The 12,247-nt window shown below is 35.4% G+C and overlaps 1 protein-coding gene across 2 annotated transcripts in view; it reads right to left on the bottom strand.

The window, feature by feature from the left end:
• Positions 1–2,927: 2,927 nt before the first annotated feature.
• Positions 2,928–12,247, bottom strand: part of LOC107519004 (cytochrome c oxidase subunit 7B2, mitochondrial) — a 114,024-nt gene continuing 104,704 nt past the window's right edge. For both annotated transcript variants that reach the window (XM_016161199.2, XM_036227965.1), the window contains one exon: positions 2,928–3,347. In XM_016161199.2, the coding sequence (XP_016016685.1) occupies positions 3,045–3,290 (246 nt within the window). In that variant the 5' untranslated portion in view covers positions 3,291–3,347 and the 3' untranslated portion in view covers positions 2,928–3,044. The remainder of the gene's footprint in view (positions 3,348–12,247) is intronic.

The raw sequence follows: 12,247 nt of genomic DNA, 5'->3' as shown, positions 1-12,247 counted from the left end.
AGAATCAGGTAGCTAGCAGTTTGATTTCATTGGACCATTTCCATGATGGAAAAAGGTGACATTTTGTTCTCGTTTAAATACACAGTTACTAACAATGTAGATATACCTTCTTTCCTGTGACTTTTCTGTGAATATCTCCATCCATGAACTTCCAAAATCCCTTATTTAGCACCATGGTACATGACAGCGCATTTATACTGACCATGAAATTTTATTTTATAGCAAATGACATACAGGAATGGGCTCATACTTATGGGAGTCAATGAGCTTACCATGTTTTCCATCACTAATAGGGTTGTGTAATGACCTTTAAAAGTGTTACTTACAACAGCAGTTGGATAACACTGCCTTGCAAGTTTGAGGCATCTTCCAGGATGTTGGACATACTCTAAATAACCAAAAAATACATGATTCTATTCTTCCTAGAGCCAGAATTTAGGACTGGGAATCAAGAAGTAGATATGAGAGTAGCTTCTCCAAAATTACCCCTAGTGATCCACTAGAGAAATATTTATTTCCTCTTCCAATGTTTTTGTAATTTGCTGGTCTAGAAGTATTAGGCTTCTACTAAGAATTACAGCAATAGTTCCACTAAAATGAAAGACGAGAGTACCACCCTTCCACTGGCAAAGGGACTTTGTATCTACTTTAGGGGATAGATTTAGTGAGTTTTATGAGGAGAAAATGCATCATGTCTTTTTGCTATTGTCTTTATTTTTTAAAAAAGGTATGATTAGAATAAATGTGCACTGATGTCAAGTTGACAAGGGGTGGATTACTGTGGCTTCTGTCAGCTTAGCTAGGCACAAGTTCTAATTCCCATAATTAACCCAATATTCTATCCCATTCATATTGGTTTTGCCTCTCTCATTAAACAATAATTAGTATACAGAATACATTTAAAAAATCCTACAAATGAGTAAGACAAATAACTGAATAGAAAATTTGTAAAAGAAACAGAAAAGTCACACAAAAGAAAAAAAGCAAACACAGGATGTCCAATCTCATCAGTAATCAGGAAAATACAAATTAAAACATGAACTACTATTTCATACTCATCAAAGTAACAAATACTAAAATGGATGAGAACTTTGAGGAGGAGCTTAGAAGGAGCTAAGAACGAAGGTTGGGATAATATAATCATTCAATCACTATAGGGAATAGTTTAGTAATACTGATAAAACTGAGGGTGAATATTCCCTAAGACCTACAAATTCTAAACCTAGGAAGGACTGTAGAGAAACTTTCACATGGTAAAAAGTGGATGGAAACATGTAATGTCCTTTATCTAGAGCAAATGATATTAATATAGATTTGAGATTGAAGAATAAGAAACTTACTTTAAAGTTAGTAATTTAAGAAAAGGAGGTGGTCTCCATTGCCAACTGTGGTAGACAGCCTATAAAATAATCCCCAATGATCCCTGCTTTCAGGTAATCATGTCCTCCTTTAATCTCATCCCTTTTTGTATGGCCTCAGTGACTCACTTCTAGTAAAAGAAACAAAAAATGGTGGAGGTGATGGAATGTCACTTGAAAAAATAAATTATAAAAAAATTGTGGCTTCTTTCTTGGGGACCCTCTTTTATTCTCAGGGATGTCAGCTGTACAGTGTGAGCTGCCCTATGGAGAGACCCACATAACATGGAACTGGTGTCTCCAGACAATGTCCATAGAGGTCCTGAGGTCAATTGACAGCCATGTTAGAGAGTATGGATGTAGGTCCTCATCCAGTTCTGCCTTGAGATGATTGTATGCCTATCTGACACTTTGATTGCAGAAGTGTAAGATCCTGATCCAGAGGCATCCAGCTAAGCCATCCTCAGGTTCTAGAACCACAGAAATTGTGAGATGATGTTTATTGTTTTAAGCCAACACATTTAGGGGAATTTGTAAAATAGCAATAGATAACTAATATGCCCCCCTATAATAACTGTAAACCCATACCCACAGTGGTAAACAAATTCATTATTTTAGACTAACAGGGATATTGAATTATTTAAAGTCACTCATTAATTCATTAATTCAACCAATAATTTCTGAAGTCCAAATTTATCAGTCTCTATTGTAGGGATAATGTCATGAAAGAAACAGTCCCTAGCTATGCTTTTATGAAGTTCTGCACACAGACAATAAACAATACAATATATCTTATGCTGATAAAGATAATTGCTACAGAGAAAAATGAAGGAAGCAAGCAAGATAGACAAAGCTCAGTCTAAGTAGAGGTAGTAATTTTAAAAAGGGTAGTCAAAGGACTTTTCTGAAAAGATGACATGTGAATGAAACCCTGAAAAGTGTGATGGAGTGAGTCACACAGGATCTGTAGGAATGCATTCCAAACAGAAAGAAGAGCAAATGGAAAAGTCTTGATGCAAAAGTGAAACCGAACACTACAGCATTTCAAGGATCCTGTGAACATTTCTAAGGATGTTCGCTTTAACTCTGAAGTGAACAGGAGTCATTGGGCTTTAAAAAGAGGAATGATATCCCCAGGATAATAACTTTAAATGATCATTCTGGCTTCTGTGTTTTAAAAAGATTATGTGTATTTTGGGGTAGAGTTGGTAGGTTTGAAGAGAAACAAGTGTAGAAGCAAGAAGACCAGCTATAAAGTTTTTATGATAATCCCAGTGAAAGTATGGTGGTTCAGACCAGGGAGAGAAAGACGAAAACTCAAAAAGTCAGATCATGAATATGTTTTAAGTCAGATCATGAATATCTCAATGAGATTTGCCAGACAAATTAATTCATAAGGTACATATATGTGTATATCCACTGAAGGATACCTAGTATAAATCGTTACACCAGTAGAATACATGATTTATTAATTCTACTTTCAAATATTTGTTATGCATAAACCCCTGTAATGTAGACCCACAGTTACTGCCTTACTTCCAGGCACGAAAATGATTACTTTCAAAAACATTTTAAAGGTTTCAAATATAGTTTAATTTTTCAATTACGTTACATTTAAACAAGCAACAGAGTGCTTAAATGACAAATTAGTTTTGAAACAATTCTATATTACAGTAACTGTGATGGTTAGTCGTCATTCCACTCTTTTGGGGTGACTCTGCCAACAGGGGACAGGTTCCACTTTATTCCAATCTGTATGGTTGCAAATATCCAGGCAACAACACAGAAAGTGATTCCACTGGCTAGTAAAGTATTACCATATTTATCATGAAAATCTGGGGAGTGTTTTCTGTGGCTCTGTCTTGCCCTAATTTGCCGAATGCTTCGAATCTTGAAACTTCTTAATGCATTTCTAGCCAAGGGAAACATCATGAAAGTGTGATAGAATTGCAGTTGATTGCAGCTGCCGGTCTATTTCCTTGCAGAGACCTGGAAAAACAAAGATGAGCAATGACTTCTGATATGTATTCATTTCCTCCCTCATCGAATGTTTTGCCCACACCACTTCTCGGAGTGTGGCCAAGGCATGTAAGTTTTGATATCATGATATCTGGATTTAATTCTCAGCTCTGCCCCTGATTAGCTGTGAAATGGGGCAGTTATTTAACCTCTCTTTGCCTTAGTTTCTTCAATGGCAAACTGAGACAATAATGTCTAACTCCAAGGGGTATTGTGAAGATTGCATGTAATAATGCATAACAACCACCACAAGAGTAAATAAACACACAGTAAGTGTTAGTTTTTCTATTCTTCGCAAACAGCCAATGGCTTGCTCTCTAGAGACTACAAAATCATCAGTATGGCTGACAAAATGGATAACATAGCTAAAGTTACCAATTCGCTCCACTCTTCCTATGTCTACTATAAGCTCTAATTTCAGTCGGAATTACAAGGCATTCACAGAGTATGTAATAACTTTTTCTCCTGTTCCTTTCCTCCCTCCCAATCCCCTTTCTCTTCCCTCATTCTTCTTCTCTACCTGTAATTCCTGCCTTGAACCTTTCTACAGGTAAAATTCTCCTTGTCTTTTAAATCTCAGCTTAAAAATCATTGCTTCCGTGAAGTGTTCTTCAGCACCCCACAAGAGGCTGAATAAGTCCACTCTTTTCTGGCGCTTCGTAAAACCCTTCTTTTGTGGTATGATGCATTGGCTTTATCATATTTAAGACTATTTTTAGAGCAGTTTTGGGTTCACAGCCAAACTGAGTGGAAAGTACAGAGAGTCCCAAATACACCCTGACTCCACACATGCATAGTTTCTCCCTCCTATACCACAGATTTGTTACAGTCAATGAACCTACATAACAAAAGACTTCAGACATGTCTTTTGCAAATATTTCCTCCAAGCCCGTGGCTTGTCTGGCCATTCTTTAGAGGAATTATCTTTATATTCTCCTCCAAGAGACTACAAGTTCTTCAAGAGCAAGAGACGTAAATTTGCATACATAGTAGCTGACACAAAAGCCTAAAAACAACTTTTTGAACTAATGTGACATATAAATAAATATTAGTAGCTTCATAAGAAGTTAAAATTTACACCGAGAATGAGTTACAAATCATGAAATCAAATGTAGATGTCATAATAGCCCTAACAATTTTATTTTTTAAACAGGTATATGGAATAGGAGATCTAGAAGCAGAAACAAATAGTTCTGTCAATTTCTCTTCTTTGTGCAAGCTGCCAAACAGTGCTCTTATTCTAGCAACAACATATGTTAACTGTGGCCCAAATGCAACATGGATACAAAAGAGCCTGAGGTCAGTACTTGTAAACTTATAACTATTCACCAAGATTTGCCAACACACATGACTTTATTCCCAACTTAGAAAACAGAACCCAAAGGCTCTCTTTTCTTTCCTACCAGATGGTTAACTGGTAGTCTTCATAACTGTAACAAACAGAGCAAAAACAAAACCAAATGCATTTCTTCTGAGGTTCCAAATATTCAGAGTGTTTTTCCTGTTAGTCATGAATCTGTCCATCAAAAGGCACCAGAGTTTTAATTTGTACAGAATTCAGAGAGTAAATTGAAGGTGAAATGGGTCAGGGTAAGACAGGTGCAGCCTTAATCTAATACAAAACCACTTGTGCCAAACATTGCTTTTAGTCTTTAGGAAGGCATATAACCTGAGAATAATCTGGTATAATAAGGATCTCTTGCTGGTCATTGACTCATCCTACTGCTTTATGACAAATCGATTTCATTATTCTTATCCTCATGATGTTATGTTGAAACTCAGATACTTTGTCACTAGTAGTTTAGTTCATCATTTGGCTATCTATAAAGATTTTGTCTTCCATCTAACCTGAATCTTCTTGTACCAAGAAATGCCTATTACTAAGAACTTTTCTTCAGGACCTCTTTTTGTAGTTTGTAGTTGCCATTTCACCCTATAATAGAAAAAATGCAGGCTTTCCATTTTTTTTTTTCTTTATCAGCATCAGCTACATGCTTTTACATCTACTTTCTTTCCAGTTTTGTTTATAAAGCACATGTAAGATCTAGGAACCCATTGATTAGAGAAATTTTCCATATTGTTGAACTCCACGTAAATTCCTCCTACAATAAATTTTGCATTAGTGGAAAAAAGCCCTAAGCCTATTACTAAAAGAATTGAAGTTCTAAGTTCTAATATCCATATGAAAGCATAAAGAGAAAATTCAATAATAAAATGCAGGTAGAGAAAACATTTCTAAAAGTAGATGCTTTCTGATGAAAACAGACCACAAAAAGATGGAAGAAGACAGATTTCTCTAGGTAATAAGAACAAAGTAGAAGTTCTCTCATGCTTCTGGCAATAAAAGAAATATGTTCAGAATAAATATAAATAGTTCAAGAGCGTGAAGTAACCTATGAGGATGAAAAGGAAAGAGTGTGTCATCTATTTTATATAGTAATTTTGAAACTCAGTTTGGAAAAAATAACTAATACTAGAACTCAAACTGTAATAAGGAGGTATATAGATTTGAAGCTTCAGTGGTAATAATAATTTCAAATCACTAAATGCTATAAAAAGAAGTAAAGCAATAATGAAGAAAGAAACTAATATTTATTGAATACAAGCCAGAATTTTGCACAGCTGCAAAAATGTTATGAAATGGAAATTATCTGCATTTTACATAGAAAAACAGATGACAGGATGGGATATGAACTCAAGTTCTTTGATTCTAAATCCAGTTCATTTTTCGATTATATCATATCTTCTTAAAGTATATTCAATTCTGAGTACTGGAAACAAACAAGTCAAACAACAAACATCTCTGTGTGGTTACCAGAGAGGGCCTATTATGTGAAAATGATTCAGTTTACTACATATTTATTGAGTGACTATTGGGTGTCAGGGCTTGGGCTGAGTGCCAGATACTGGTACCATGCCTACTCCTGAGAATTATGGCAGAGTGAGGGAATGAACAGAGCCACTGTCCTAAGGTAGAAGACAGCCTAGACATGAGCACAGGGTGTCCTTCGTCTGCAGAGGAAAGATACATTTCAATCGGAGTTCTTGTAATGGTTTTAGAGCAGCGGTCTCCAACCTTTTCGGTACCCGATGATCTGAGGTGGAGCTGAGACTGCAAATACAGATACAGCTTCACTCCAGCTGTTCACCTCCTGCTGTGTGGCACAGTTCCTAACAGGTCACAGACCTATACTGGTCTGCAGCCTGGAGTTGGGGCTCACTGTTTTGGAGGAAATGATACCTAGGCTTGATCTTGAAGGATGATGAAAAAAATAGGAAAAAAAAGAAAACTGGGGAGGAGCCGTAGATGATGCAGCAATCTGGCGAGATAATTAACACTGCTGAAGCAGCAAATGCCCACAAATACGCCCAGAGGGACGAAGAAAGGACAGCATTTTAGAACTTTATATGCCTCTCCATGGCTTTTGGACTAAATTCTATGGGTCACTATTTGTCATTGTTGAGAAAACAGCACTCAAAGTCAACCTTTTCCGGGGGTTAACAATGAAAATTCTTAAATCTGTTTTTACTCTCACAATAATATAAAATATAAGAAAATAATAGGAGACCTGTATGATGCAGTGTATCAGTTTCTAGTGCCTGTGTTTATCTTTGTTCTGGATTTTGGTTGTACTAGGTGCACAACAGCTATTTATCCTGGACTAATGTGAAGATAATGGAGGAAGCTTTCATATTTAAATGTGTTCAGGCCAGAGACAAAATGAAGAATTAGAAAAATTGAGCCATACAACAGCTCACTATATAGCACAAGCATTTGTATATAAAAGAGTTTGGGGCCACTAAAAACCGTGTTACAGTTTCAGGACAATATGAACTGTTACATTGAATTAACATTGCAAATTGAATTTTTGCTGTACAGGTTGGTTCAATTTTTTGAAAATAAGTTCTGTTTTCATAGTTGTATTGTTTTAAACATAAAGAGGATGAATTTGGTTTTATGTTTACACATATATAAGTGATTCTATAATGAAATAATTTAAGATAATACAAGTGATATGAAATAATTTTCTCCCTTTAAAAAGATTCCATATGTAATACAGTTTGAGAAACACTCATAGTTGAGGAGAAATTACCAATTGGTTTAATCAGGAAAAGATTGAGGTGGGAAAAAATCTGGGAGAAAAAGCACTTAACAAAGATGATTGTTAGCTGGAGACTGGGTGGGAAGACAACAAAACGGCAGGAAAGTTAAGAGATTAGCTATGTGTTTGTTTCAAAGGTTCATGAAAAAGATGATGATGATTTGAATTAAGTACTGACAACAGAGATGGAAAGGAGATAGAACTGAGGAATATCAGAAAATAAAATAAGAGAGATTTGGAAAATAAGCTACTAAAAGTAAATTAAAATTTCCATTCACTTAACCTCTGGGTTAAGATTTTGGCCAAAATCTCTGTCTCGATTTCTGTTAAAAATCAGCAGACATTGACAGTGTAGCTTGTACCTGACCTCAGGGAATTGGAGTTTGGGTGATCTAGGTACAGAAGGCAGCAAGGTCAAAGTGAACATAATTGAGGTGCTCCACAAATAGGCAGGTCTAGGTACCTGAATAGAAAGAGGAGGAGAGATTCCAAAAGGATTTACTATATGATCCTAAGGGGGAAAAAAAAAATCAACTTAATCAAGTCTAAGTATAGACCAACACAGACCAATAAATAACCTGCTTAGCTTTGAAATAAGGCTTTCTATCTAATATCAGGAAGAAAATCAAAGACTGTGTCTTATTTCTCAAATGTGCCCAGATATTACTATTAAATATTTAATAGTAATTATCACACGGAGGTGATAGTCAAGATGGGATTAAGTGAATATCAAAGTTTCCCAACCTGGACACTATTGACATTTTGGTCCAGGTAATTCTTTGTTGTGGCTAATGTCCCGTGCACTGTAGGGTGTCTGGTACCACCCCAGCCTCTATGCACTATATGACAGCAGTACCTTCCCCACTTCAGTTGTGACACCAAAAGCATATCTACAGACATTGTTAAATGTTACCTGAGAGCAAACTTATCCCTGGTTAAGAATCATTGTTGTATACAGAGCAAAATTTCCCCTTGTCATTTCTCTCACAATCTTTTAAATGACATTTTTTTAAATTCAATATAGAAAGCTTAAATTCTAAGAAAATGTACTGTCCCATTCCCTGCCATGGGATGCTTAAAGGTTTCCATCAACATCTTTTCCTAAATTATTCTCAATTTTAATAAAATGTTTTGCAGTACAATTTAGATGAACTACTTAATCTGTTAGGGCATTTGCTTCCTCATCTATTTAAAAAAAAAAAAAAAGGTGTAACTGATTTGTTTTTTCTAAAACTTGCCTGAGCCCAATTGATCTGGAATTTTTGTTCATAAAATATAAATTTTGGGCTTCATGTCAAACTTACTGTAACAGAGTATCCAGGGAAGTGACCCGAGAATCTGTATTTTTAAAGCAAGTTCTCAGAAGAGTTTTGTCAGACAAGTCTATGGAACACTGAATCAGATAATCTCTAAGGTCCTATCTGACTTTTACACGCCAGACCTTTCCAAAGAGAAAAGTGTTTTAAGAAGACCATTTATTCTTTTAGGCCACTGAAAAACTACAGTAGTAATTAAGTTCACCACCATGGTAATTTAGAAAGCAGTACCTGAGTGACCTTAAAGAGTTAATAGGGACCGCCTGGGAATAAGTTAGTCAACAGAAACATTTGGCAACATTTAAAAACATTAAAAGCACTAGTAATACTAGTGTGTGGCAAAAAATGAATGAGACATTTTTGAATGAAGGCTCCTATGCTACTTTACTCAACTGTAATGTCTTCCTTTCCACCTGCTTTTATTTCTACTCTTCTTTTTACAGCTTCAGAATATCAACACAAAATAAGAAATGATAAAAAGACAATCTCCTTAAAATGAAAATGCACATAACCTGTAATCTCGTCCATTCATTTATGTATTTCTCAGAAGACTATGCTTCTCAAGAAGGGATTAAGTGTACACAGTGCAAAGTGTCTCCCATCAAGACTACTTAAGACTTCAGCCTTTTCATAATAGGAAATATGGGGATCCTGAAAAAAAAAGCAATGCTGCTGGTGGAAATGCTGAACAATGGTTCTATTTCATACGTAATGGCGTCATCTTCTGGGTCATAGAATTGATGGATGGTGCAACCATTTGCTTAAGCTGTCACTTTGTTAAGCCTAAAAAGTTACATAAATGGATGCTGCCTGAACAGATAAAAAAAAAAGGCAGATTATAGCAGTGGACCGATATGCCAGGAAGGAGAAATAACAGAGTGGACGCCTTGTGAGCTGATGTCCTCAAATAGCAAATTTTGCCTGAAGAGTGATTGAATAGAAAATATGTCCTCTCCTTCACATTTCCACAGCCAAAGTCTAAATGAACAGACTGTTTCGATCCTGTGTAGAATGCTGCAGGTATTCAGTAATGTCCATCCTGGGAGCCACAGTGCTTACTCAGGCAATTCCTTACACGGACCTGATCACTTTAATGTGGTTTACTCATTAAGTACCCATTATATTTTCGTTAGTCAAAAGTGCTTTCGGCTATATTATTTTTCATTCTTTTCTGATAGCCATGTGTAAGAGAACAAAACAGTAACAGAGGTTGAGGGTTTTTCTTCATGTCACACTGCAAGTCAGTGGCATTACTGTGTAATATTTCTTTTTTTTTTCTATTACACTTTAGCAGGCCCAGAAAATTTTCTCATAAGAGTAACCACAATAGCTCTCTTCCTAAAACTTAATACATTGCATGAAATAACATGGTCACCAGTATATGACTGATATATTTATATATCAGTATTCTAAATTAAACTTTTATATATCAAAGACAATTTAATTTTGAAAGACATTTACCAAGTGTTTCTATTTTTCGTGAAAATTGTTTTCTGTTGCTAATCAGATATTAGTAAGGGTCTACTCCAGAAGTAAATTTTAACCACATTCCAAGTTCAGATTGAAATATTTAGTGCTGCAAAATAATCCTTTCCTCCTTGTTCCTGAAGTCTCCAGATTTTTCATTTCTAACTTGGACTACCTCTCCCCTCCTAAATTCTGCTCAAAATATATCTGTACAAAAAGCCTTTATGAGTAAGGCTTTTGTTACTGCCATCACCTGGACAACTTATGGAGCATTTGCGGAGAAATTCCATTTGATAAGACAAGCACGGAACAGCCCTGAAGTAGTTAACTGTGACCACTTTGCAAGTTGTTTTACCAGGCTAGTTCTGTATTTCAGTGTGTCTGTGTTTTCGCTTTCATAAACTGTGGAAACTTTTTGAAAAATTTAACAAGATATTGGCATTTTACCTTTTCCTTTTTTTTCCTTCCAATTTGTATTCATTATTTGGAAGTGAGAAAGACTCTGGCCAGAGGGGCTGACTTCAGTAAACTAATTTTTTTCCTTGAAGATGCCTCACAAGAAAGCAAGATACAATGCACTTTGCAAAACCTTGAGGCATGGTGTCTGCTTTAGTGAATTGATATTTCATTTTAGCTTTTAAGTTCCTGAGGAATGGACACTAAAGAAGAAAGCAAGGCTGACAGAGGTTACCTGTCTAACCATATGTAACTGAAATTCAAATCATGGTACTTGTTCTGAAATCCTAAGATTTCCAATTAAAATTCTAGTTTCAAAAAGATTATCTTCAGTTTCTCTTTCATAAATCTACTGGAGTCTAAAATTTCAGACTAAATGGACATTCTTAAACTAAATTAGCATAACAACCATTTGAATAATTGTTAATTAGAAAAGTATGATTTTTATGCAAATAGGATATAATTATGATTACTATACAATCTATACAGCTTAGAACCATTGTTGACAAAGGAACTGTGGGCTTCTTTATATAGATCATGTATGTTATCACATTCATAGAATCCAAATCATAAGATCAGAAAGACGCAGACATCGTTTTAAATTGCCCTTTAATGTTTTTAGGAATCTTTTTGTCACTGCCCATTTATGACTTCATATTATAAATATATGTTGAGGAAGAGCATGGGTAGAAATAAGAGGATGAGGAGGAGAAAGTATATATAAAAATCCAGCTACTTCGATCCTGGATTCACATTCTAATTGAGGGAAAGGTGGAGAACCAATCTCATGTATGTATTTTTCTAACGTAAGCTAGTTATAAAAGGCACAAAGATCTATGTATAGAAACATGTAAGGGACCTGAATCTTTTGCCCTGCTCTAGAATCAGGACATTGACTCAGAATGGAAGTTGGATGGCTTCCTAAGAGCAACAGGTAGCTGTTACCTGAGAAAGGTGTGATACACACTAAATCGGGGTGGGGGAGGGGCAGGGAAAGATGACCATTATACCGAAAGAAAAATGTGATCCAATTATTATGTCTATTGGAAGTGGGGAAAACAGATATTAATTCATTGTATGATGAGGACCAGTAGACTAGATTTTCTCTAGTTTTTTCCATCTCTAACATTTTGTTTCTATATTAAAAGTTACAAATAAATGTGTTGCATTGGCCTAGAAAAGTCAGTGTGAAGAACAATTAGTATTGTGTGAAGGTCACATGTATATTCTTCTTCTGCTACTTATTTCTCAAATTAAAAGTTACCTTTTCAAGTTTTTTTGTAAAATGAAAAGGTCCTCTAGAATATCCTAAAGATCATTGCAGTTATTTTGTTGCTAAAACATTCAACTGAGCTTCTATTATGTGGCTACAGCCTGCTAAAAACTGGAGTTTGCTATCCAGGAATACTTAGTTAGCAAGAGGGACAAAAAAAAAAAAAAAATGATCGTAAGGTTTCAATTTGAAAAGTATTATAATAGACATGATCAGAATGCTATGTCACCAAAAATAAAAGACAACTTTCTCATC

Source organism: Rousettus aegyptiacus, unplaced genomic scaffold (assembly GCF_014176215.1).
Source record: "Rousettus aegyptiacus isolate mRouAeg1 unplaced genomic scaffold, mRouAeg1.p scaffold_m13_p_10, whole genome shotgun sequence".
NCBI lineage: Eukaryota > Metazoa > Chordata > Mammalia > Chiroptera > Pteropodidae > Rousettus > Rousettus aegyptiacus.
The sequence above is the reverse complement of the archived record's forward strand: the minus strand, read 5'-3'. Positions and strand labels throughout refer to the sequence as shown.